This window comes from Delphinapterus leucas, chromosome 20, assembly GCF_059928025.1.
Source record: "Delphinapterus leucas isolate spDelLeu-1000000601 "Yukka" chromosome 20, BTC_Dleu_Yukka2, whole genome shotgun sequence".
Taxonomy (NCBI): domain Eukaryota; kingdom Metazoa; phylum Chordata; class Mammalia; order Artiodactyla; family Monodontidae; genus Delphinapterus; species Delphinapterus leucas.
In genome coordinates this window covers 7,135,492-7,160,652 of record NC_143148.1, presented here as the reverse complement: position 1 = coordinate 7,160,652, position 25,161 = coordinate 7,135,492, and the positions used below count along the sequence as shown (strand labels likewise).

Sequence of the window (25,161 nt, the reverse complement as noted above, 5' to 3'; positions counted from 1 at the left end):
CCGTCACTCTGGGGCGAGCCCCTGGAAGCTGGTGAGGAAGGGAGGGAGGCCGGGGGTGGGTGTGAATCCAGCTGTGAAGTGCTTAGGAAAAAGACCTGGAGGTTGTGGCTGACCTCAAGTTTAACACGAACTCACGGTCAGCTGCCACTCTTGAGCGGGCCTCAGGCTGCCTGACCCATTCCAGCGTCAAAATGAGAGTGGTTCTGGGGCAGCCCCGACAGCACTGTGATACGTACCCCCTCCTCAGCCAACTTCACACCTGTCCTACGAGGTCCTCGGGATGATGGCCACAGCGCACAGATGGGGGAGGAGAGGCTCAGACGGAAGTAACCCACGGTGGGCCCTAGAGCCCCGCCCCTGCACTGAAAAGCCCTCTTCATCTCTACTTCATCAAATGGGCACCCCCCGCCATCCTGGTTACAGGGCAAGCAGCCCTGCTTTGGGGGCATGGCGGCTATTCTGCACCCCAGCTTCCACCCCACAACCTCATGTGCTTATTTTCCTTCCATTTAAAAGCAGCTGCAAGACGGCTCCCTGTTTCCAGACACGAAGTTGGTCTCCGAGCATGAAGAAAAGACCTGGGCTTGAACTCTGCTCCTGCCACTCACTAGCTGTGGGGCCCAGCGCAGGTGTCTCCTGAACCGCCCTGTGCCTCAGTTTTCCCACCTGTAATGACGATACTCCCCTCACACGTTGAAGAATAAACACGGTCATGACAGGGGCTGCATGCCTGGCCCAGAGAAGGCATCCGCCAGTCCTGTCTCCTCTTCCCTCTGCATAGGTAGCTGCCCCTCCACCTTCCACCGCAGACCCCTGGTTTTGTTCAGTCTCCTCCACACAGCCATGTGCTTCTGGGGAGAGGGGCCCGGGGCCGCCCGCCCTCCCGGTGCGCCTGCCTGGTCTGAGCCAGCAGACCTCAACTGGCTGCCTCCGACCCACCACCTCCTGGGACATACACTCAAAATGTAAGCTGATCAGGCCACCAACATCAGTCTCTCTCCAGGGGCGGGATCATGACCTTGGCCTTTTTACAAAGCTCTTCTGGGGGCTTCTGACAAAGGCCTCTCTTCACTCTCGCCACAGCAAGTGCCTTAGCCTCTGGGACCACCGGCACCCGGCCCTGCACCAGTTCCCTTCTTGCTCGAGAGACGCTCACACCCCCCGGCTCACTGCAGAGCCACCTCGAGCTGGGTCTGCTACCAGCAGCCAGAAGCATCTGAACTGTTACACCCACGTGTCTCAGTTCCCAAGACCTCACTCGAGAGAGCTTCTGCTATTTATAAGCTGCAGCTAAAATTTTTCAGAAAAGCATTTATAGAAAGTTCTTTGCTTTTTATACCACAAGAAAAACAATCTCCCATGGGGCCTTGTCTGGTTTAACGGTTCTGTATTTATTAAATGCCTCATCTGTTTCCAACACCTTGGATGCCAGGGACCTACTAAGGAGTGGTGAACACGTCCTGATCCAGCCCACCCTGTGTGTTACGGCTCACTTATTCCTGAGAGCAGGTCCATCTGATGAACAAGGAGAGTGAGGCCCAGGGAGATGACCTAAACCCTGAAGGCAGCCAGAGACGCGGCAAACGTCGGGTTTTCAGTACCAGGGCTGCAGGCAGGGGCAAGGCTGGGTCACAGGTAGTGGGAGCGGATGCCTGAGCTGAGCGTTGAAGGACGAGGGGTCAGCCCGGAGACAGGGAGGAGGGTCCAGGTGGAGGCAGAGAGAGGCTGACCAGCAGGTGTGGCTCTGGGGCCTGAGTACGCTGTCGGCATGGGCTGGAGGGATAACTTGCGCGGGGCAGGGCTGAACCCTGCACATTCCAAAGAAAGGACTGGCCCTTGCCCGGCTCTGCGGAGGGAACCTCCAAGCCCTTGGAGCATCCTGCCTGACAGAGTGTCTCTAAGGTGGGCCTTGGGCCACACGGCATCAGCTTGCCCTGTGAGGGGGCTAGAGACTGAATAACGAAGGTGACACGGTGCCTGCATGACTGTAGCTAAAACCACCCTGGACAGCAAGGCTTCCCTGGTGGGCAACATCCCGTGTGTGCTCACATTGCTGCTGGAGGATTAAGCCCTGTCTGTGTGACTCCCCTGGGAGAAGACAACTGGAAGCTTCCACCTGGTCTCTCCTGGACTCTGCCCCGAATACCTTCTCCCCTTACTGATTTTACCCTGTTTTGGTTTTGCTGTAATAAACCATAACTATAACAGCTTTGCTGAGTTGTGATCTGTCCTTCCAGCAAATCACAGAAGCTGAGGGTGGTCTTGGGGACCTGTGACCACGTTCATGTATGGTGCCATGTGATGTGATGGGAGAAGCTGGCAGAGCCACCGATGTCACGTGAATGGCCAGACCTTATCCTGAGGGAGCCACAGAGGGACTTTAAGGCAGGGGGAGGGGGGGACTAACATGGTGGGGGATGGATTGGAGCAGTAGAGGCTGGAGGTGGGGCAGCTGGGAGGAGGCTGGGGGACGGTCTAGGCCAAGAGCCCAAGGCCTGAGCCAGGACCCTGGGGATGGAGGAGAGAGAATCCCAGGTTGGGACATGTATACATCTGCACCAAAATGAAACAAAGTGATAGTTCTGCAGGGTCTGTCCCGGTTAACAAAGCCACTGAAGACCAGAACTTTGGGTGTTTCTCATAAAACATGGCTGAACAAATACACACTATTGTGAGCTGTGAAAAAAAGAGAAGGAAAAAAAGCCCTCTGCCCTCTGAGGGCTTTTCTACTTTTACCAAAGGGGTGAGCTTTCCTAACAGAGAAGCTGACGCTGCTTGGGGGCAAGCGGGGAGGCACAAAAACTGAAGTGGTGCCTCTCCCTGGGAAGAGGGGAGGGTGTGCCCGGGCCAGCTGCTCGGAACTGGGCAGCCGCGGCCGGGATAGTTGGTCCACGTAGGACCCAGGCCCCGAGTGAAAGGGGCTGCCTTGAGATCACTGAGGGTGTTACTGGCAGAGCCACCAGCCCCGCATTTGCCCTCATTTTCCAAACCACATCCGGCCACCTGCACGGCCCCGGGGCGCCTGGGACTCCCACCTACAGACACAACTCACCCCCAGCTTCAAGGACCAGGGCTCTCTGCCATCACCTCCACCTTTGCTCAGGTCCACCGACCTTCAGTTCTTCTGCCTCTCCAGACCCGAACTTCATCTACTTTCTTCACTCTGGCATTTACTCAGCCCTACCCTGTGTACAGTGATGGCAACACAGAGAGGGAAAATGGCCCGTCCCCGGGGGGAGTCACAGAGAGCACACAAATTCTTTGCAGTACAACAGTCATTCGTACAACAGGTTTTTTTTGGTTTTTTTTTTTGCGGTATGTGGGCCTCTCACTCTTGTGGCCTCTCCCGTTGCGGAGCACAGGCTCCGGACACGCAGGCTCAGCGGCCATGGCTCACGGGCCCAGCCGCTCCGCGGCATGTGGGATCATCCCGGACCGGGGCATGAACCGGCGTCCCCTGCATCGGCAGGCGGACTCTCAACCACTGCGCCACCAGGGAAGCCCCAACAGGTATTTTTGATCACCTGCTATGTACAGACGCTATTCAAGGCCCCGAAAATACGGCTGTAGATGAGACAGAGGAGTCTCTGCTCTCGTGGAGCTACATTCCAGCGGGGGAGACAGACAGGAAAACAAGACACAACAGAGCAATTACATGGCATGTTAGAAGAGGCTCAGCGTCACGGAGAAAAGACCAAGTGGGGCAAGGGAAGGGGAAGAGGGGACGCTGCACAGGGGTGAGGGGATTAACAGAGGCGGCCAGAGGGAAGTGCATCTGAGACCAGGGGGAGGAGCCAGAACAAAGCCCTGGGGTGGGACCAGGACAGCAGGAGGCCGGTGTGGCTGGAGGGCAGGCAGGCGGCACTGTTACTGAGCCCTGGGCTCTCCTTTCCCTCCCTCCCTACCCCAGCCCCTTTTCTTAGACACCAGGAACAGGGGTGTTTGGGAATTAATATGGGGGGACCTCAGCCTTGGACCAAGAGGAAAAGAAAGATTAAGAAGGGTATGGGGGAGGGGTTGTGTGTGGTGGACAGAACAACAGCCCTAAGACATGTCCACACCATCATCGCAGAACCTGTGAATACGTGACCTCACATGGCAAAAAGGGACTTCACAGATGTGATTAAGGATCCTGAGATGGGGAAATGATCCTGGATTATCTGCATGGGCTTTCAATGTAATCACGAGGGTTCTTATTGGAACAGGAGGCAGAAGAGGACAGCCAGAGGGACCGTGACCATGGAAGAACGTTCCGAGAGCTGCTACACTGCTGCTCTGAAGACAGAGGAAGGGGCGATGAGCCAAGGAAAGCAGGTGGCCTCTAGGAGCTGGAAAAGGAAAAACCCAGAGTCTCCCCCAGTGTCCAGAAGGAACACAGCCCTGTGCACCCATTTCAGACTTCTGACCTCCAGAACTGTAAGAGGAAATATTTGTGTTGTCTTAAACGGCTAAGTTCGTGGTAACCTGTTACAACAGCAATAGGAAACTGGGGTGGGGGACAAAGAAAGAACAGGATGGAACTCAATACAGAGAAATGGATGGGAAACACATCCTGGAGTTGGGGTTGAGAAAGGGGCAGGAGTGAGGGGCGACGGGGCCAGGGCAGGCCTGCCTCTGTGCGTCGGGGCGCGATCGCGGGACCCTAGCAGCTGCGGAGCTACTGGGGAAAGAACAGCTGTGATCCTGAAAATCCAGACATCCCCGGCCACTGGGGTGACCTCATCGGGGTGTGGATGTGTGTGACACCCAGCAACAAGAGGCCGTGTATGACGGAGGGGAGGGACAGGGTGGCCTGGGAGCACCAAGGAGGGCTTGTGGTTGTGATGGTGTCAGCCCCAAAGGGCAGGATTTCCCTGTTTTGTTAATGGCTGTACCCCCAGCACGCAGAGCAGTGCCTGGCATGCAGCAGGCGCCCAATAAATAACTGTGGCTGACCGATGGCCTGAGAACCGATACTAACTACATTTGCTGAGTGCCACCTATGTAAGCGGTACCTGGCCAGGAGCACTAGGGAGCAAGCAGCACACTAAACCCTTCCTGGATGGGAAACAAGCTCAGAGAGTTAATGTGACTTCTTCAAGGTCACACAGCGGCGAACACTAGTCCCAAGAAAGGAATCGAGCTCCTTCTGGGGCAGCGGAGGGGGAGATGTCAGAATTAAGTCTTAATGGAGGAGTGGGGTGCTCTGGGCAGACATGTGGCTGAGAAGCCGAGGGAGTGACACACCTCCAGGGCAGCTTCTGCACAGCTACGGCTGGAGCAGCAGGCTGACGGGGAGTGGGGTCGAGGGCCGGGTCACAGAAGCAGACTGGCAGCCAGTCCACCCACCGGACACAAAGCCGGGACCCCACTTCCCTCCCATCCCCACCACGGCCCTTCACCTTCTCACCTCAGAAGTGACTCTCCCACCACGAGGCTCATCCCCCGGGGCAGAGGCAGCTGCCCCACATCCACCCGCTTCCTTCATAACAGAAACTCTGTTTCATTTGGGGCAGCAACGAGTCCAGCCAAAGGACTCCATGTCCCACAGCTCCTTAATGGGGCCCAGGTCTGTCTAGTCCACTGATGGGCCGGGAGGAGGGCCGCAGGCCTGCAGCGGTCACGAGAAGTCCAGCCCACGCACTTCCGTGAGCTCTGCGGACAGAGGACTTTGCCCAACCTCTTCTGCCAGTCGCCCGGCAGGACACAGCCCAGCAACGAGAAGTGGGCGCTGCAGCCTGTCAGCCCGAGCGCCCACTCCTCCACTCCTAGCCCTGGGATCTTAGTTCTAAATTCATCCCCCGGGCCTCAGTTTCCTCATCTGAAAAAAGGGGATGACGGCTCCAGAATCATACGGTCTCTGTGAAGATAAAATGGTCTAATCCGTGTCAAGCACTTAGCACCATGTCTGGTGTATTCTCGGGACCCAGGAAATGTTAACTTATTAATGCTGTTCTGGGAAGTGACGGGAGCAACCGCTCCCAGCATTCTGCACAGCCACCTGGTGGCTGCCAACAACGCTGAGCCCAGACAGTACCCAGGAAGGACAGGAACTGTCTGTACCAACTACGTTTTCCCTTTGGAATTAGCTATTTATTTAAGACTTGGAGGAAGTGTGGCCACGGGCTCAGAGAGACCAGAGGAGGGGAGAAGACATGGGAGAGACAAGGCAGGAAATCAGAGACTGAGGGAACCGCTGCCCCTGGTCGTCATCAGCCCAGCCCAGCGCTGCTGAACGCGGCCCTGCCTGGGGAAATGTGATGCCCGCTGAGGCTCAAAGGCCCGGCCCGGCCCGGCCCAGCCGGTACCTTTGCTGTGTCAGTGCAGGAACTCCCTGTCCCCCACCATCATCTCCTCTAGGTTGTCTCACCAACATGTGAGACCCTGACTCTTGCTTCTTAAATCTCTCTTGAATCGGATCCCCTACTCTCCTTTGAGTCAAAGAAAACCCCTCTAAACCTCAGGGAACGGATAAGCCCAGAGAGCCTGCCCTTCAAGAATGGAAATCAGGGCTTCCCTGGTGGTGCAGTGGTTGAGAGTCCGCCTGCCGATGCAGGGGACACGGGTTCGTGCCCCGGTCCGGGAAGAGCCCACATGCCGCAGAGCGGCTGGTCCCGTGAGCCATGTCCGCTGAGCCTGCGCGTCCAGAGCCTGTGCACCTCAATGGGAGAGGCCACAAGAGTGAGAGGCCTGCGTACCGCAAAAAAAAAAAAGAATGGAAATCAACTGATCAGCGACGAGCAGCTTGCCAACCAGACCTTAGACAAGGCAGAGTCTCAGGCTCCAGAGCAGCGAGGAGGCCAGTGTGGCCAGACCAGTGTGCAGTGTGAAGCCACGATAGAGTTCTTAAGTTCCAGGATCTGATTTACGTTTTGAAAGACTCGCCCAGGTTGCTGGGAGGTGGGGTGGGGCAAGACGCCAGCAGTCGCCTGGCGGGGGCTGGTGGTGACCTGGGCCACTCTGTCTGGCTCTTACACAACTACCCTGCCTGGTGGGCCCAGCCAACCCCAGGTGCAGGAAACGGAGCCCCAGAGAGGGGCAGAAAGGCTTTTCTAAGCCAGTCTGCAGCAGGGAAACCTCAGTGCTCCCCTCCATGTAAAGGCCATCTCTCTTCCACAGCACAAGGCATCCCCAACTGGGAGGGTGGGACAGAGACCAGGTAGATGCAGTTTTCAACTGCTCTCTCACCTCCTTAAGCTGCCTGGGGTTCTGGTCCTAATTTCCTCGGGCCTGTTCCTCCCTGTGGACGGGCACACTGCAGGCTTCTCACCTTCCCAGGTATCAATATAACGAACCTATGTTAAGCATTAGAGACCTGTCTGGACAGACAAACAGGAGGCGTGTCTGTCTGTCTGCTGTGGGGAGGGAAAAGGATATGGAAAGCCTCACTGCCTGTCCTGGTCACATGAACTGATCCCTAAATGTCCCTGCATACTAACTGCCCAAGAGACAGTGTCACACGTGTTTCATTTCCCAACCCACCCAATGACATACTGGTCATTTTTTAAAATGAAAATTAAATTCTTTTTGTGAAAAGATAGTTTGTTCACATGGTTCTATGTTCCAAAGGTACAAGAGGGAATTCCACGGTCTCTGTGATCCTCCCCTGCTCCGCACAGCTATCTTTCTTACCTGGAGACAAGCTTTTAAGTTTCTTGTGCCTCTTTCCAGAGATTTTCTTTTTTTCTTTTTAAAAATAAATAAATAAATAATTAATTTTTTCGCTCTGTTGGGTCTTCATTGCTGCGTGTGGGTTTTCTCTAGTTGCGGTGAGCTGGGACTACTCTCTGTTGCGGTGCGCGGGTTTCTCATTGCTGTGGCTTCTCTTGTTGCAGAGCAAGGGCTCTAGGCGCACAGGCTCAGTAGCTGTGGCTCGCAGGCTCTAGAGCGCAGGCTCAGTAGCTGTGGCACATGGGCTTAGTAGCTCCGCGGCCTGTGGGATCTTCCCAGACCAGGGCTTGAACCCGTGTCCCCTGCACTGGCAGGCGGATTCTTAACCACTATGCCACCGGGGAAGTCCCTTTCCAGAGATTTTTTTTTTTTTTCAATGTGTTTAAGTAAATGCAGCTTGCAATCTCCCCGTTGTACACAAAAGGCTGCATGTGCCAGGAGCACTATTCTGCACTCTTCTTTCTTCACTGACTATACTGTAGAAGTCATTTTAAGTACGCTTATCGTCCTCATTGGATGGAGGAGGAAATGCTCTCACAGGGGAACTGCCTTGCACCCCTCAGCTGTTTGCTCCTCGGGGTTGCCTCCAGCTGGTACCTAAATATTTCTTGGACTCAGAGGTTCTCAGCCATCCCTCTTCTTCCTTCCTTCACTGGAAAATACTCTCTCTACCCCAAGAACTCACCTCACGGCTAACGAGCAATTACATTCTCCTTCTCACTCCTGAGGTCCAAACCTGCACCTGAAGGAGCTCAGGTGGTGGGACAAACAGCAAATTTCCCCATGGGGAAAACGAATCAGGTTAGACGTGTGTGGAAAAGTCAGGAAACAACCAGAGGAGTAGATTTTTAAGGAAGATTCTAGAACCACTCTTAATATAAAATAATAGGACTGGACGAGCTCTGAGGATTACTCAGGTACTGGATCCCTTACCTTTTTTGCCAAAAACTGTTTTGTTTCCTTCTCTTGTGCTGAAAGATATTTTTCCCCCCTCTACCTAACCGCATTTTGTGTGTGTGTGTGTGTGTGTGTGTGTGTGTGGCCGTGCTGCATGTGGGATCTTAGTTCTCTGACCAGGGATGGAACCCGTGCCCCCTGCAGTGAAGGCGCAGCAGAGTCTTTTCCACTGGACCACCAAGGAAGTCCCCCTAACTGCATTTTTAACATTTAAATTTTAACTACACAATCAATACATCAGTCCTCTCTTTAAAATATTGTTTTGGCCACCACCAACAAAGCTAAGCATCCCCTGATCACTATCCTTGATCCTGGTCCCCACACCCATGAGGTAGCCCGGTTAAAAGTCGCTGTGTATCTGTTATCTACGTGCTTATGTGTACGTTCATAGCCAGAGGAAATGATTTTATACATATGTTTTCTCTACTACACAGGGGATCATACTGCATGTGTCACTCCACAATTTGTAGCGTTTTCAACAGGTTTTCCTCTCCTTCTAGCTGCTGTAAACCAGTCCGCAGTGTGACTAGACCACATTTTATTTATCCGTGCCTCTACTGATGGACATTTAGAATGCTCCTGATTTTTTCTTTATTATAAACAATACTGCAACAAGCATACTCACTCATGCTTTCTCAGGCACAGGCACAGACACTCTTCCAGGGCAGATCCCAGAACAACTGCTGGCCACAGGTACTTGCATTCTGGTTTTGCTAGGGACAACCAAACTGCCCTCCAACTTGCCTGTATGTGCTTTTATTCTAACTGGTGGTGCCTGAGGCAACCATTTCCCTACAACCTGCCAGCACCTGAAATTAGGAAAGTATTGCCAACCTGATATATGAACTGCATTAAAAAAAATAATGATAAAAGCACCAACCATTCAGCGCCACTGTATGCCAGCACGTGTTGGGTAATTCACAAACATACCTCATTCATTCAGTCAACAAACATCCACTGAGACTTAGGACAGGACAGGCCTTGGGCTGGGCAAACAAAGACAATATGGCATGGCCACCCGTCCTCAAAAACCCAGTGTTATAAATGTGATGAAGGAAAAGCTACCAGAATTGAAAACAGGTAGTCAGACAAAAACTTGTGCACAAACATTCACAGCAGCATTATTCCCAACAGCCAAAAGATGCCCCCATCTCTAACCACCCTTTGCCTCCATCACTCCACTCCAGCCCTACAGGCCTTCCTGCTGTTCTGCACACACGCCTAAAGCACTCCTGTCTCAGGGTCTTTGCACTTGCTGTTTTCTCTTTCTGGAACACTCTGATGGCCCCATAGCTCACTCCCTTACCTCCTTCAGGTCTTTGTTAAAATGTCACCTACTCAGTGAGGTCTTCCCCAGCTATCCTTAGGACCCAGCATCATCTGAAATACAATATATTCCATTTACAGACCTCGTTTGTTGTCTGTCTCCCCATTAGAACAACGGATCCATGAAGGGCAGGATTTTGGTCCGTGATCTCCACTGCTGTACCCCAATATCTGTGACAGTTGCTGGTCACTGGGGGCACTCAGCAAATGCTTGTTAACCCAATAAACAGATCCAGGTTGCTTTGTGCCAGGTACTAGTCTACGTGCTTTCCATGTACTAACTGGTTTAGTTCTCGCTGCTTCTACCACAGGGTAGGTACCATTAGCATCTCCCTTTTAGAGTTAAGTAACTTGCTCAATGTCAACATAAATGTCAAAGTCAGGATATGACAAGGTTCCTGTCCTTAAATAATTCAGAGTTTACTGAGGGTAACAAAGAGATAAATTGTTGGACAACAGGTAGACACTGTGAAAAGAGCTTTGGTTAGAACCTACTGGAAGCCCAGGGGAGGGGCAAGGACACTGTCCTAGAGAAGGAAGGGATGTTTAAGCCTGTTTTGAAGGATGTGGAGGAGTTAGTCAAGGTGGGAAGGGGTTAGAGCAACGGCTCATTCCAGGCAAAAGCTCAGATGGGCAAGGGCTGCCTTGAAGAACAGTGTTAAATGTGTGAAAGTGTGTGAAAACCACAAGATGCCAAAGAAGATACACAAATGGGTGATAAGCATGGGAAAAGCACTGTTAGCTGTTGGGAAATGCAAATCAAAACCACAATGAGATACCAGTTCACTGGTGCCACTAGGATTACAATAACAAAAAAGGTGGACAGTATCAAGCGCTGGTTGGGATGTGGAGAAACTCGAACCCTCATCGCTAGTGGGAACGTAAGATCGTGCAGCCACTGTGGAAAACAGTACAGCAGTTCCTCAAAAGGTTAAACACAGTTACCCAATGATCCAGCAATTCTACTCCTAGGTATCTCCCAAGAGAAATGAAAACATCTGTCCATACAAAACTAGTACACACATACTCCGTAACAGCCAAAAAGTAGAAACAACCCAAACGTCCATCAATTGATGAATGGATAAAATGAAATGTTACGCAGCTTTAAAAAGGAATAAAGTATTGACATATGCTACAAAACAGATGAACCTAGAAAACTAGACACAAAGGGCCACCTATTGTATGATTCCATTCATATGAAATGTCCAGAATAGGCAAATCTACAGAGAGAGAAAGCAGGTTAGTGGCTGCCGAGGGACGGGAGCATGGAGAATGACCACTAAGAGGTATGGGGTTTCTCTCTGGAGTGATAAATATGTTCTAAAATTAGATTGTGGTAATAAGTACACAACTCTGAATGTATAAAAAACACTGAATTGTACACTTGAATAAATGGATGTGAATCATGCTTTTTTTTTTTGCAGTATTTCAATAAAGCCATTAAACAAACCAACCAAGCATGGGATGCCAGGGAGGGGCCGAGAAGGCAGGGGCTGGGCAGAGCTATTTCTAAAGATGGGATCACACTTTCTTGTGGGGATGAGTACAGCTGATTGAGAATGGGCTGGGGAGGAGACTGTAGTTGAAATGCTCCAGTCAGCTGAGGCCAACAAGGGGCTCCAGTGGAAACGCAGCTTGGCACAGATACACCACAGATACAAGACTCAGCGAGGGGCTAAAGCACCAGGGCCAAGGGACTTTAAGAGCACCACAGGTGGACACGTGTGTGTGTGTGTGTGTGTGTGTGTGTGTGTGTGTGTGTGTGTGTGTGTGTGTGTGTGTGTGTGCAGACAGAACCACACACACCCGTGCTCCCTCCCCAGCCTCTCTTGCAATCAACACCAGTGTCCCAGTGGAGAGGCAGTGATGTCAGTGGGGGAGGGAGGCAACGGTCCAGGTTGTGGCAGAGGCAGTTGCCATGGAGATGGTTTCTCTGGGAACCAGGTGAAAACCACCAGAGGTGGGGGGCAGGGTGGCTTTGATTCTGAGATTAGAACCAATCACAGCCCCTACCTATCCCTGGGTATCAACCACCGCACTAACACTTCTGGACATTTATTATGTGCTGTGCCCTGTTTGTAGTGCTTTACCTGTACTGACTACAACCCAAAGAGGCAGGAACTACCAGCGTTCCCATTTTACAGATGAGCAAACTGAAGCCAAGAGAACTTCAGTAACTTGCCCAAAGTCACCCAGGTGGTTAGGACTGACCGAGGCTGTCTGGCCCCAGAGCTAAGCTGGGGCATCAGGAGCCTCTCCAGTGTGACCCTGTTCACCACTACGCCCCCCCCCCCATTGCGTGCCATGTCCAGCACCCCCTTCCTGTTCCCTAATGACATCCCAGGTCACCTCTGTCACCTTCCAGACTAGTTTAGTGGTTCAGGTTTCACTCTCAAATCCAACTCGGTGCTGTCTGCTTTCCCTCACTGCAGGCTAAACTCCTGACGGCTTGGAGTGAAGCGGGGGCCTCAGATGCCCTTTCCTGCCCTGCGTCCCCCCGGCCCCCGCCGGCATCTGTTCCTGCTCTGGGTGGGGGCGGGCAGGAGAAGAAGGGCAAAGGGCTACTGAACAAACCTAACAGCTCTGAGGTCTGGGGCCCTGCTGACTGCTGGCCCTCAAAGCCCCCCCTGGGGAAGTCCTGGGGGACCTCTCAGGCCTGTGAGGTGTTCCTGTTATGGTCCCCTGCCTCTGCCTCAAACCCCCTCTCTCTTTCTCCCTTGGCTCCCCCTATGACTGGCGATCCCAGTGGGTGCCAACTGCGTTCATTCAGGCCTTGCTACTTTCCTTTGTGCCCAAGCAAACCTGGGGGTATGGTGCATCCAAGGCCCGCCTCAAGGCAGGGGTACAGGCTGCGCTGCAGCTGCCCTCCACCTGCCATCCCCCATTGGGCACGAGGAGCAGGTTTGCTGTGAGAAAGGGAAGAGTGGCCCTGTACTCTCCTGCTGGGCATAAACAACTGAACACAACACATCAGGCAAGGCCACCCTGATTGTGATGGATCTTGACACGTCTCAACACAGACAGAAACACACTGTCCGAAGCACAAAAATGACCAAACATCACTCTCCTGGCTCAGAGCTGATGGCTGCTTCTTAACTAAGCACAGCGTCAGCTCCACTGACAAAGGACGCTGGTCACAGCCTTGCCCCTGCTCCCTGCCGGCCTCCAATCCAGAGCAAAACCCCTCTTCCCTGAACCCTCCCCAGTCACCTAACCCAGCCCAGCCCCTAAAAGTCCCCTCTGACACCCCCTTCCTGAGATGCCCCATGGGCCCCCAAGGTGGGTGGCCCCACAGCTGTGACAAGCAAGAAACCCAAATGGTTTGACTACATGTACTGGTGGTCCTGGGGGCATGGATGGCTGATGAAGGACACCAGCCCCCCTTCAGCAGGAACCCAACCTTCCCGAATGATTCCCTAGAGACCCCCTTCCCTGCTCCCCACAAACAATGCCCTCCCCAGCCGCGCATAGGCTGGGCAGAGTCTAAGTGAGACCGGCACCCTTTCAAGCTGGGTCAGTCCGGCGGTGGGTGGGGGGAACAGCTCAGGGGTATGTGTGGCCCTGCACCGAGAAGTCCTCAGTTCCTTTAGTTCTCTGCTCTGGGCAGAGGATGACAGATGTGGGGTTGGGAGCAGGGGTGTAGGAATCACCGCACACAAAGGTCAGGGAGGGCCCTCGGCCCCAGCCTATCCACACTCGAGGTTTGTTGAGGTTTCTCTGAGTGACTCACCAACCTTTTAAAACTTGGATCTCATGGAAAAGTCTGGATTTCTCACTTCTATGAAACCCGAAGCTCTGCGCTGCCAGGCCGGCACTGTTGCAGGGCACATGGGCTGGCCCTGAGCAGCACCGTGCCTGCAGGGACAGCTCGCTGGCAGAGCCAGGCATCGTTCTAGGTCTTTTCACACGTTATCTCTGGTCCTCACCACTGCCCTCTGCTATTGTCCCTGCTCTTCTGATGTAGCACGTGGGGGCCCAGCACCTTGCTGAAGGCCACACGGTGATAAGTGATGTGTCCTGAGCTCCAGGACACCATGCTGTCAATTACCTTCAGTTTACCCTGTCCACTCCCTGTGGGCACATGAGGGAGGGGTATGCCAGGGCTGGCGCTAGCCTTTAGCTCCCAGATGAGGAAATGGAGGTCCCGAGAGGGGAGGCGTGGCAGGATGGATGACGCTCCCAAACACATCCACATCCTAGTGCTCAGAATCTGTGAACGCTACCCTATAGGCAAAAGGGACTTTACAGATGTTGTTAAATTAAGGATCTTGAGATGGAGGCACTATACTGGGTTTTTGGGGTGTGCCCTACCGTAATCACAAGGGTCTTTATAAGAGAGAGGGCAAGAGTATCAAAGGAGGAGATAGGGGACATGATAATGGAAGCAGAGGTAGAAGTGATTCAAGGAAAGGGCCACGAGCCAAGGAATGCAGGCAGCCTCTCGAAGCTGGAAAAGGCCAGGGAATGGATTCTCCCCTAGAGCCTCGAGAAGGACCCCTTTTAGACTTCTCGTCTCCAGAACTGAAAGGGAATAAGTGCATGTTGTTTTAAGCCACTAAGTCTGCAGCAATTTGTTACAGTGGCCACAGGAAATGAAAAGAGAAGATGACCATCGAGCGTGCTGGAGCTGGTGCAGCACTATGGGGCCTCGCCAGGCTCTGAGAGCTGTGGTTGCCTCTGCTGAGGAAGATGTAGCGGGAGCAAGGGGAGGGAAGGGACTCTGGAGGACTCTGAGCCACTGGGCCACGTGGCAGACCTGTGTTCTGTGTGCCTGGCCCCTGCACTGTCCTTTCCCCAGCTGAACTGGCCTTGGCCTTCCTGCCCTTGTTTGCCAAGACGCCCACTCCCAACCTCTGCCCTCCTGGCCTGCATGACGCAGACACCTGCCCTAGTGCCCCTTCAGAGGCCACAGGACTGAATTCCCCAGTCTCTGTGCCTGAGCAACTCATTTAAAAATAAACTGATGCGGGACTTCCCTGGTGGCCCAGCAGTTGGGACTCCGTGCTTCCACTCCACGGGTTTGATCCCTGGTTGGGGAATTGAGATCCCCGCATGCCCCACAGCACAGCCAAAGAAAAAGAACTGATGCCTAGTGAGGCTACAGCACAGGGCTAGGGGCTGTGAGGAATGATTCTTGGGAATGAGGAGGGTCCTGACTTACCCTCTAGTGCTCAGGGAAACAGTCACATACACAGACATCTGCCTTCAAGGCGGCTCTGAAAGCAGAACAAAGTGGGGTACGAATACGAAGAGAAACAAACATGGGTTGACCTTGAGTTCCTAGTAAGTGCTGGGCTTTACCTACATCATTTCATATAATCCCCTCAGCACCTAAGCTTTAAAGAGAAATAATCAATGCTCATAATTAGGCAGGCTCTGTTCTAGGAATTTTACATACATTTACCTATTTAATCCTCACAATAATCCTAGGAGGTGGGTCATCTTATCCCCATTTTATGGAGGAGGAAACTGAATCACAGAGAGAAGATGTCACTTGCCGAGGGTCAAATAAGTGGTGTTGGGATGTGAACCTAGCAGGCTGGCTCCAGAGTCAAGGCTCTGAGCCACTTTTCATTTGATCTTAGCCAAAAGGTTGAGAAACGATCTGGGCCACTTTTCAGAAGGCAGCTGAGGCCAAGGCAGAGTAAGGGCCTCGTGTGCACCCTTGGCCAGGACTAGGTGGTATGGGCTTGGGATTGAAACCTGGGTCCATCTGATGGAAAACTCGGTGCCTCTTCCATCACTGCAGGCCCGTCACCTTGACTGGGAGACCAGTTCGGGGTTCTGCGATAGGACAGGTGAGGAGGGCCTCCTCTGGGACAGGGGATGGGGAGGGGCAGGTCACAATCAATGGAATTTGGCAATTGTGAGCAGCAGCAGACCCGAGGTGAAGGTCCAGGTTTGGTGGCCTCCCAGCAGGCTACATCCTGAGCTGGGGGTCAGGGACCCCACACGTCTGAGAGAGGACAGGCTCTCCCTGGGACCAGCAGGGCCTTGGAAGCTGTATGGCGGAGGCCCGGGCTCTAACCAGCAGTGTGACTGTACACGACACCTTGCCCCCTGCAAGCTGAGCGGGTCAGCCTCTGTGATCTGAGTCTGTTCTTGGTAGTTCTTGGCATCGAGCCTGATTCTCAGGGTTCTGCACAGGTTGCTCTCCCTCCCCCTCCCCAAACCCTTCCCTTGCTGTGCTGGAGCCTCTCTCCAATCCAGGGCTTCACTAACCAGGAACGGTTTCCTGGTGCGCAGGGGGGCCCCCAGAGAATCCCCCCACTCCCCCTCCCTGTCAAACAGCCAGGGTGATGCAACCTGCCTGCAATTTTGCCACCTCACTCCCCAAGCCTGGCTCCTCCGCACTGAAAAAGAGTCCCCAGCAGCCCCACCCATGCTTCCAGCCCCAGCTCAGGAGTTGAAGGGCCTGGGGCAGCTGGACCCCAGAGGACTTTGTGAAGTTGGGGGAGACCCAGGCATCTGAGTCCTGGATGGGCAACAGGTCCAGAGGTGGGTGTGGGGAGAGGGCTCAGGGTGCCAAGACCTGGGCTCACAGGCACCACTGATGGCCCACCGCCCATAAATTCGAATATGCCCTGAAGGGCTAGGGAGCTCAGTGTGCAAGCTGGCACCAGTTCTGCAGGACTGAGTCAGGCCGCGTGGGTGGGGTAACTGGCACCAGAACTCAACTCTATGGGACCCATCAGATGGAGAGAGAAAAAGGCACAAGGGGCTGGGACAGGGGGACCAGGGTCTTCTCAGTCAGCAAACGCCGCAATCTACAAGCAGCAAGATTCCCACACTAAGTTCATTTCCAGGTATTAAAAAATATCCTACCTGGTCATCCTCTCAAAACCCCATAATCCCCGTCTGAGACAAAACCAAATGGAGGGACATTCCATAGAATATCCAACCTGCACTCTTCAAAACTGTCAGGGTCATGAGAGACAAGGAAAGTCTAAAAAGTCTTTGCAGAGCAGAGGTGGCTGAAGAGACGGACGACTAAAGTGTAAGACGGCATCCTGGAGGGGATCCTGGAACAAAGGAAGGGCGTTAACGAACAACTGGTGAAATCAGAAGACAAGGTGGAGTCTAGGTAATAGAAACGTACTGATGTTGGCTCCTGAGTTGTGACAAATGTACGAGCATAATGCAAGATGTCCAGTGACAGAGACTGGATGAGGGTATAAGGGGACTCTCTGCACTGTCTTTGCAGTACATCTACAATTATTCCAAAATAAAAAGTTTATTTAAAGAAAAATACCTAGTCCACCGGTTATAATCTAGAAGGTCTTTTCGAAGAAGACTGGGGAGTGATTGTGCCCCCTCACTGCCAGCGGCCTGTCCAACAGACTCCCCTAATCCCACCTGCTATCGCTCAAATATCTACACTGAGGAGTGGAAGTCGGTCCTTCTTACTTAGAAGAACTTTAAAAGCACTACTGCTTAGCAATGGAGATAAAACATATCCAACTCAATAAGAGTAATAATAAAACCCCCTTATGTAGCACCTACTGTGTGCCAGGCACTAGTCTAAGCGCACTTGACCCGGATTAACTCATTTAATCCTCAAAACAGTACTAAGAAGCAGGTACTATTAACGGCCACGTACCTCAGTACGTTTCTGTTAACTCCATGCTTTATTCTGGCACTGTTAATGGTAACCGAGGCACAGGGAAGGGAAATTGCCAGTAAGCTAGTAAGTGGGGTGTACTCAGCGTTTGAACCCAACAACGTGGCTCCAGAGACTGTGCTCTTAACCACTACTCTATGCTGCCTTGGTAACAACACAGCCCCTATAGGGCAAGAGCTGGCAGAGCGGACAGCAAAGTATCATAAGGGAACATGGCCAGATCCCAGGAAAGACTTCCTGTATGCAGCAGCAGCCTGTACGAGGGATGTAATGTACAATACGTAAATATAATTAACTCTGCTATATGTTGTATATGAAAGTTGTTAAGAGTATAAATCCTAAAGCTCTCATCACAAGGAAAAACGTATGTATTTCTTCTATTTCTTTAGTGTTGCAATTGCAGGAGGTGACGGATGTTCACTAAACTTATTGTGGTAATCAATTCACGAGGTACGTAAGTCAAATCATTATGTCGTACACCTTAAACTTATACAGTGCTACACGTCAATTATATCTCAATAAAACCGGGAGAAGAAAAGAGCACATGCATTTGGGAGGAAAGAAGAAGCCTGTGTGTATTCACTCCCAGCTAACTCTCAAGATCAGGGTCCCCCACCTTCTTTGGATCTTGATTCAGTCTCATAAGCACCACAAAAGTGATGAAAAGCTGAACTCCAGGTGTAATGTCCTGATGTGGATGAACGCAGGGTGGGAAAAGGAGGGAAGACCCACATCCACTTGGGGCTGGTGGAGGGTCCAGTGCAGGGGGAGGGGATGGCTAGGAAGCCCGATCTCTTTTAGCGATGCAAGTACAGATCTCCCTCTTTCTGGCAGAGTGTGAAGACTGATCTAGTGGCGGGGGCGGGGGCGCAGCCGAGGCAGAGGATCCTTCGAAAGGAAGTCTAGGGGAGGGGCAGGGACAGAAGAATGAACCAACGGGCCTGAAAGGAGTGCTAAGGATATGGGCTGAGGAGAGGTGGGCAGGGGATGGAGAAAAGATAAGACTGGGGGCGATGACCGACTCCCTGCATCAAGATGGGGCTGAGCGTCCATCATTTGAATGGGAGCGGGCAGGGATGGCTGGAAATCACCTTGGAGGAGTGAAGGAAACACAAGAACGACCTATTAGCAAGTGTTGCATGGTTAAGTGTCTGGGGCTCCGGCCACGGGGGTCGGAAGGGTTGACGCGGGGCTCAGAGTTCCCTCCTACTGATCATAAAAGACGCTGAGCGAGCATGTAGGAGGTGGGATCTGGGTTTCACAGGAATGGACTTATTTCTCACAAACGACCCCACCAGGTACACTTGATTATTCTCCTTACTTTACAAATAATCCCCTATCTGAGAGGCTAGAGAATTTATTTGTCCAAGGCCACCCTCGCCGGTCTCTGATTTGAACGGAGCGTGCTCTGTGACCCACGCCAGACTCTAAGCCACAAAAAGTGTTCTCAGAGTGGAACGGCAATTAAGGATAAAGAGATCAACATGTGGCTGACCGGAAATTCGCGAAGCAGGGGAAAAGAAAGGCGAAATGAACTAGTGCGGGTCTCAGGGAAGAGGAAGGGCCGAGTCACCAAATCAGAGGGAGCAGAGAGCCGGACCGCGGACCCCAGAGTCAGAGGGAAAGAAGGGTCGGCACCCCCGAAGCTGGGAGGAAAGCGGGGCTAGATCTACAGGTCAGAGAAAGGAGAGGCCTGAATTCCCGGGGTGGGAAGGATGAGGGGGCCGGATCCCGGGATCCCCGAGCGCGGGCGGTCAGGCCCGCCTCACGGTTGAGGCCGCGCGGGGCGGGGCGCGGAAGGATCCGGGCAGGCCGTGCTGCGCCACCTCCGGTATATCTGTCCCCAGTCCACGGGGTCACCTCATTCCCCACCCTCAGATCATGATTTCTCCTCACACTACCGCGACGCCACCTCAGCCCGCGTAGCCCCGGCCATGGCTCTGTAGCCGCGACCCCTCTGTGCCCCCGGCCAGTCTCCGCGCTCACCGCGCCTGCGCTCTCCGCTCCTACCTTCTTTCTTCAGCCGAGGCTGCCGCCGCCTCTCCTTTGCGCAGCCATGGAGTGAGTAACCGCTCGCCTCTCCCTCTCCAACGGCCTTTCCCGCCCTTTCGAAGCTCGCGGCCCTCACAACCGAGTCTGGGGCGTAGGGAGACGAGACTGAGGAATCACGGTCGCGCAGGCGCAGAAGAGGGAAGACGGGTCGGTCGCGCGCGCGGTTGAGCATGCGCACTCGGCCCGATGGGGGGAGGGTGCGTTCTTCCAGACAACGTTGGTGTTTAAAGACAGCACATGTGCGTTTGCGCCTGCGCACTAGTTCCCAGAGAGGGTGGTGGTTCGCCCCCGCCCTGAATGAGTCTGCGAGCGATTGCTCATGCGCATCTGTCCACCAGCGGTAGTATTTCTATGCAAAGGGCGGGCAGTAAGCAGCCGCACGTGCGCACTGACCCCCAGGAGGGCGGAGGCCTGAGGGAGCAATGGGGCCGCTACGGCGGTGGAGCATGCGCTTTAGCCCTCGGCGAGAGAGCCGCGTGTGGATGGCGGAGAGTGAGGAGCTGTTCTCCGCCTGCAGCCTCCACCCGCCCGCCTCCACTTTGCTCAGGCGCAAAGCACATCTTCCCTCCGTTTCATTCAGGCACCTCCGGGGGGCGGGGGGGGGGGGTTGGTTTAGATTGACAGGGGAGAAGGCGGGACTTAGAAACGACCCGTTTAAGGGGATGGAGCTAGGATAAGAGGCGTCACGGGGGGTGGGGCTTGGGGGGGGTAACCCACGGTGAGAAGGGGCGGGACTAAGAAAACCGTTAGCTGAGGGGATGGTGTTTCTATCTGAGAAAGAGGCGAGGCCTCTGGGGAATCGTCGGGGAGGGGTGGAGCTAAAATAAACCGTGGGGGCGGGATTTGGAGGGACAGTGGCAATCACCGCAAAATTCAAAGGGAAGGGTGGGATTCGAACGGATGACATTGATGAAGGGGCGGGACAGGGGGGAATTCCCCTGGGAAGAGATTTGAGATGGAATCTAGGGAGGAGCTGGGGCCTAAAGGATGTATTTTAGAGGAAGAGGCGTGGCTGCAAGAAAATTCCCCTGGGATTGAGTGTTTTTTTTTAATGAAACGGAATATTATGCGGTAGGTGGGAGGGACTTAAGGAAATTCCCCTGGGAGACCATAGGTTTCTGTATTGGAAGGATTGGGTCTGGGGAATTCTGAAGAAAAGTAAGTCGGACGTAAAGAGAATTCCCTTGGGAATGGGTGGGGCTCAGATTTGGGGAAAGAAAGGGCAGATTTAGAATTCTGAAAGGGCATGGAATCCCGGGGCCCTGGGGGTATGGCTTGGTTTCCCCGTGGCTTTGGCAGTAGGTTAGGCTGGCCCCTGACCCACTCACTTTTGTGTCACACTCGTAGGTACTCCGCTTTTGCCTTGGTGCCTGTCTTCGTCCAGCTGAGTAACCGCCAGAGCCTCCTGCCACTTGTTGGTGCAGCCTTCTCCATTGCCATCCGTGCCCAACGCCCGTGCTGCAGCCATGTCACTCCTGGCGACCCTGGGGCTGGAGCTGGACAGGACCCTGCTCCCAGCTAGCGGGCTGGGCTGGCTCGTAGACTATGGGAAACTCCCCCTGGCCCCTGCCCCCCTGGGCCCCTATGAGGTCCTTGGGGGAGCCCTAGAGGGCGGGCTTCCAGCGGGGGGAGAGCCCCTGGCAGGTAAGGGCAGGCAAAGAATGGAGGTGGGGTGAGCTGGGCTGTGGGGGGCAGGGGAGAAGAATTCATTCATTCACTTTTCATTCATTCAATAAGTATTTATTGAGCATGTATAATATGTCAGGCACTGTCTTAGGTGCTGGGGATACAGCTGGAAACAAGACTGACATGATCCCTGCCCTCTTGGAGCTCACACTTTACTGGGGAGACAGACAAGAGACATATTAAACCATGATGCATGGGGATAAGTGGGAAACACTTAGTAGCTGAGCTTAAAAATGACAAGGGGGATTTTCCTGGTGGCGCAGTGGTTAAGACTCCCAATGCAGGGGGCCCAGGTTCGATCCCTGGTCAGGGAACTAGATCCCACACGCATGCCGCAACTAAGAGTCCGCATGCTGCAACTAAGGAGCCTGCCTGCCTCAACTAAGACCCGGCGCAACTAAATAAATAAAAATAAATAAATATATAAATAAATATATTTTTTAAAAATGACAACAAGGACACGTTTAGAGCGGGGAACCAGGAAACCCTCTCCAAGTCAGTAACATTTTGGCTGAGACCTAAAGAATGGTAAGGAATGAGCCATGAAAAGGGAAGAACTGGGCTTCCCTGGTGGTGCAGTGGTTGAGAGTCCGCCTGCCGATGCAGGGGACACGGGTTCGTGCCCCGGTCCGGGAAGATCTCACATGCCGTGGAGCGGCTGGGCCCGTGTACTGCAAAAAAAAAAAAAAAAAAAAGGGAAGAGCTTTTCAGGTGGAGGAAACAGCATAGGCAGAGCTCTTGAGGCAGGAAGTGTTTTATTCATTAGTGTATCCCAAATGCTTGGTACATAGTGGGTTTTCAATAATTAATTAAAGATGAAACAGGGTGTGTTTATGTGTGATTTAGTTTGCCGTTTACGAGTAAACTAGAGGGTAAATCAAGAAACCACAGATGTAGGCTAATCGGTAAAGAGGATGTTAGAATGGTTGAAGAAATGGCTGGTTGACTGTTTTGTTGTTTGGGTCATTGGTTGGTTGACTGGTTCATTGATTGTTTGGCTAATTGGTCGGTTAGTTGGCTGGTCTGTTGGTCTGTTGACTGGTTTGATGATTCCTTGATTGGTTGGTTGACTGATTGGCTGGTTGGTGGTTTTACTCAACGAATGGGACGAATGAAGTAGTCGTGAGTGGGACCTGGTTGGGTGGAGGCTTAGGAACTCAAGGAGCTTTCTGTCCCTCTCCAATCCTCCAGGCGACGGCTTCTCTGACTGGATGACCGAGAGGGTGGACTTTACAGCCCTCCTCCCTCTGGAGCCCCCCTTGCCCTCAGGTGCCCTCCCCCCACCTTCCCCACCCCCACCTGACCTGGAAGCTATGGCCTCCCTCCTCAAGAAGGAGCTGGAGCAGATGGAAGACTTCCTTGATGCCCCACTCCTCCCACCATCCTCCCCACCTCCGACACAGCCAGCAACGGCACCCGCTCTCTCCCTTCCCCTCCCCCTGCCCACCTTTGACCTCCCCCCGACCCCGGCCCCGGACACCCTCGACTTGTTGGCCATCTACTGCCGCAGTGAGGCCGAGCAGGGGGACTCGGGGTTGGCGCCCCTGTGCCCCCCACAGCAACCCCCTTCTCCTCCCCCTCAACCCTCCCGCCCCACCCCCTATCCCAATCCTGCCGCCACCCGAGGGGACCGCAAGCAAAAGAAGAGAGACCAGAACAAGTCAGCAGCTCTGAGGTACCGCCAGAGGAAGCGTGCAGAGGGCGAGGCCCTGGAGGGCGAGTGCCAGGGGCTGGAGGCCCGGAACCGGGAGCTGAGGGAGAGGGCTGAGTCGGTGGAGCGGGAGATCCAGTACGTCAAGGATCTGCTTATCGAAGTGTACAAGGCTCGAAGCCAGAGGACCCGGCCCAGCTAGCTGGGCCGGGTCTTCAGGCCATAGCTGCCATGCTGCTCTTCGGCTGTGGCTCACTTCTGTTTCTGGGGCTGAGCTGGGAGGTCGCCCATCATCCCCCTGCCTCTAGCTGCCGTCCAAACTTCCCCTCCCCCTCCCCTTTTATCCTTGCCTCCTTTCCTGTCCATTCTGAATTTGCTCCCCTCCTCCCTCCCCAGAATCATGGAATGTTTGGCCTTAGTCAACATCTATACCCTTCAACTAACAGCTGAGGAACAGAGGCCCATGGGAAATTGGGGGGGCAGGGGAGAGCTTGGAAACCTGGTCTCTCAAGCAGGGAAGTGAGGCCAGGAATCTGCAGAACATCTATGCAAAGGAGGACAGGGAAGCCATCTGGAGACTACGTCAGGGAGGGCTTTAAGAAAGCTGCCCGTAGAATACAAGCAAAATAAGCCAAGTGACCTTGGGGAACTACATTTGGGGGTGGAACCAAAAGGTGGCCGAGTTCACAGAGCAGGTGGATAAGTGGGCAGCTGGGGAGGTGGGCGGGTGGGGGGGAATGGCCATAATGGGTGACTGGGTGTTCATTTTAGCTCTGGGAGGAAATCAGTGTTTTGTGAAGGTGTTGGGGGAGGGGCTGCCTCTAGGTGAGGGAGGGCGGGGACTGATCCTTTCTGGGGGTTGTGAGTGGAAATAAAATGAAGAATTTCCTCTGGCTGTGCGTCTTGTCTTTGAGAGGAGAAGTTGCTCGGAGGGCAGTCTTAGACCAAAGACGATAATGATAATAATGGAAATAACATAATACTTACGGTCAAGCACACACACCGACACACAGTCAAGGCCAAGACGGGACTGACTGAACGGGTAAATGTACAAGACCCACTTTAGCTTCAATTTGTTACTTACGTAGACAGGGAAAAGAGAGAATAGCCAAAGGTGCGAGCTCCACGTGGTCCTTGTCACCAAAAAGGGTGACACCAAAAGGGGCTAGATGGCTGCAGCACAGTTGTGGGGTACCCTGTGATGAAGAGCCAGCCGTCTGAGCAAAGCTTCCCAGGGGAAGTCGGGAGGAAGTGGGAGGTGGCCTGGTAGCCATGGCGGAGACATTCAGCTATATCTGTTTTTTGAAGGCTTACTGTGTACCGAGTGCTATTTTAAGCATTTTGCATGATTATTTCAGTCAACCCCAAAGGAAGGTATTGTTAGGTTTTGGATGAATAACCACAAACACTCATTCCATCTGTGTGGTCTCTGCCGAGCACTGGCTGGGAGAGGAAGGGCTGGTCACACAGTGGTGAACAAAGTCATGTTTTCTGCCACTGTGGAACCTACATTCCGGTTGGGGAGACAGAGGTGATATAACTTGACCAAGTGTATTAGTTACAAATGCTTTTGGCTGCAAGTAACAGCAGACCTGCCCATCAGTGGTGTGCACGTAAGTTTTTTCCCACAGAAGTCTAGAGGGAGGCTGCTGCTGTTAACTGAAGTCTCTCTGATTCTCTTGGCTTTTACATCATGGTCACGGGATGGAGGCCACAGCTCCAGGCATTGTATCTAAATTTGAGGCAGGAGGTCAAATCTTTCTTAGCTGACTCTGGTAGATTTCTGCTTACATCTCATTGTCTAGAGCTATGTTACATGGGTACTCCTAGCTGTAGGAATGGAATATGATTCAGCCTTAAAAAGGAAGGAAGTTTTAACACATGCTACAACGTGGATGAACCTTGAGGACATTATGCTAAGTGAAATAAGGCAGTCACAAAAGATAGTGTATGATTCCACTTATATGAGGTACTGTTCAAGGTCCTCAAGTTTCAACCAGAAGTAGAATTGTTGAATCAAATGGTAATTCTATTTTTAATTTTTTGAGGAACTGCCCAGCTGTGTTCCACAGTGGCGGCACCATTTTACGTTCCCACCACCAGTACGCAAGTGTTCCAGTTTCTCCAATCCTTGCCAACTTAGTCTTTTCCTTTTTTTAAAAAAAATTTTTTTGTTTAATATTGAGTTGGCCAGGGCTTCCCTGGTGGTGCAGTGGTT

At 53.1% G+C, this 25,161-nt stretch overlaps 2 protein-coding genes across 6 annotated transcripts in view; one reads left to right on the top strand and one right to left on the bottom strand.

Annotated features, from left to right (window-relative positions):
* NUP62 (nucleoporin 62) overlaps window positions 1-19,677 on the bottom strand; it is a 25,238-nt gene extending 5,561 nt beyond the window's left edge. Inside the window, exons 1-3 of one of the 5 annotated variants that reach the window (XM_089902544.1) lie at window positions 19,565-19,650; window positions 16,759-16,955; window positions 15,095-15,149 (exon numbers count right to left, since the gene is read on the bottom strand). The gene's annotated coding sequence lies outside the window, so the exon portion shown is untranslated. Of the gene's footprint in view, window positions 1-15,094; window positions 16,956-19,540 lie in introns of all 5 variants that reach the window. The other 4 variants (XM_089902542.1, XM_089902545.1, XM_022585024.3 and 1 more) reach the window with 4 other exon arrangements.
* Window positions 19,050-25,161, top strand: ATF5 (activating transcription factor 5). Its single transcript, XM_022585032.3, has 3 exons — window positions 19,050-19,615; window positions 20,954-21,250; window positions 22,484-25,161. Exons 2-3 carry the CDS (start codon window positions 21,073-21,075, stop codon window positions 23,143-23,145), a joined length of 840 nt encoding a protein of 279 aa, XP_022440740.2. The 5' UTR covers window positions 19,050-19,615; window positions 20,954-21,072; the 3' UTR covers window positions 23,146-25,161.

Coding starts and splice junctions, on each gene's coding strand:
- ATF5 (XM_022585032.3), top strand. CDS start 21,073: ATGTCACTCCTGGCGACCCTGGGGCTGGAGCTGGACAGGACCCTGCTC. Junction 21,251..22,483: donor GGGGGGAGAGCCCCTGGCAG/GTAAGGGCAGGC, acceptor CCAATCCTCCAG/GCGACGGCTTCTCTGACTGG.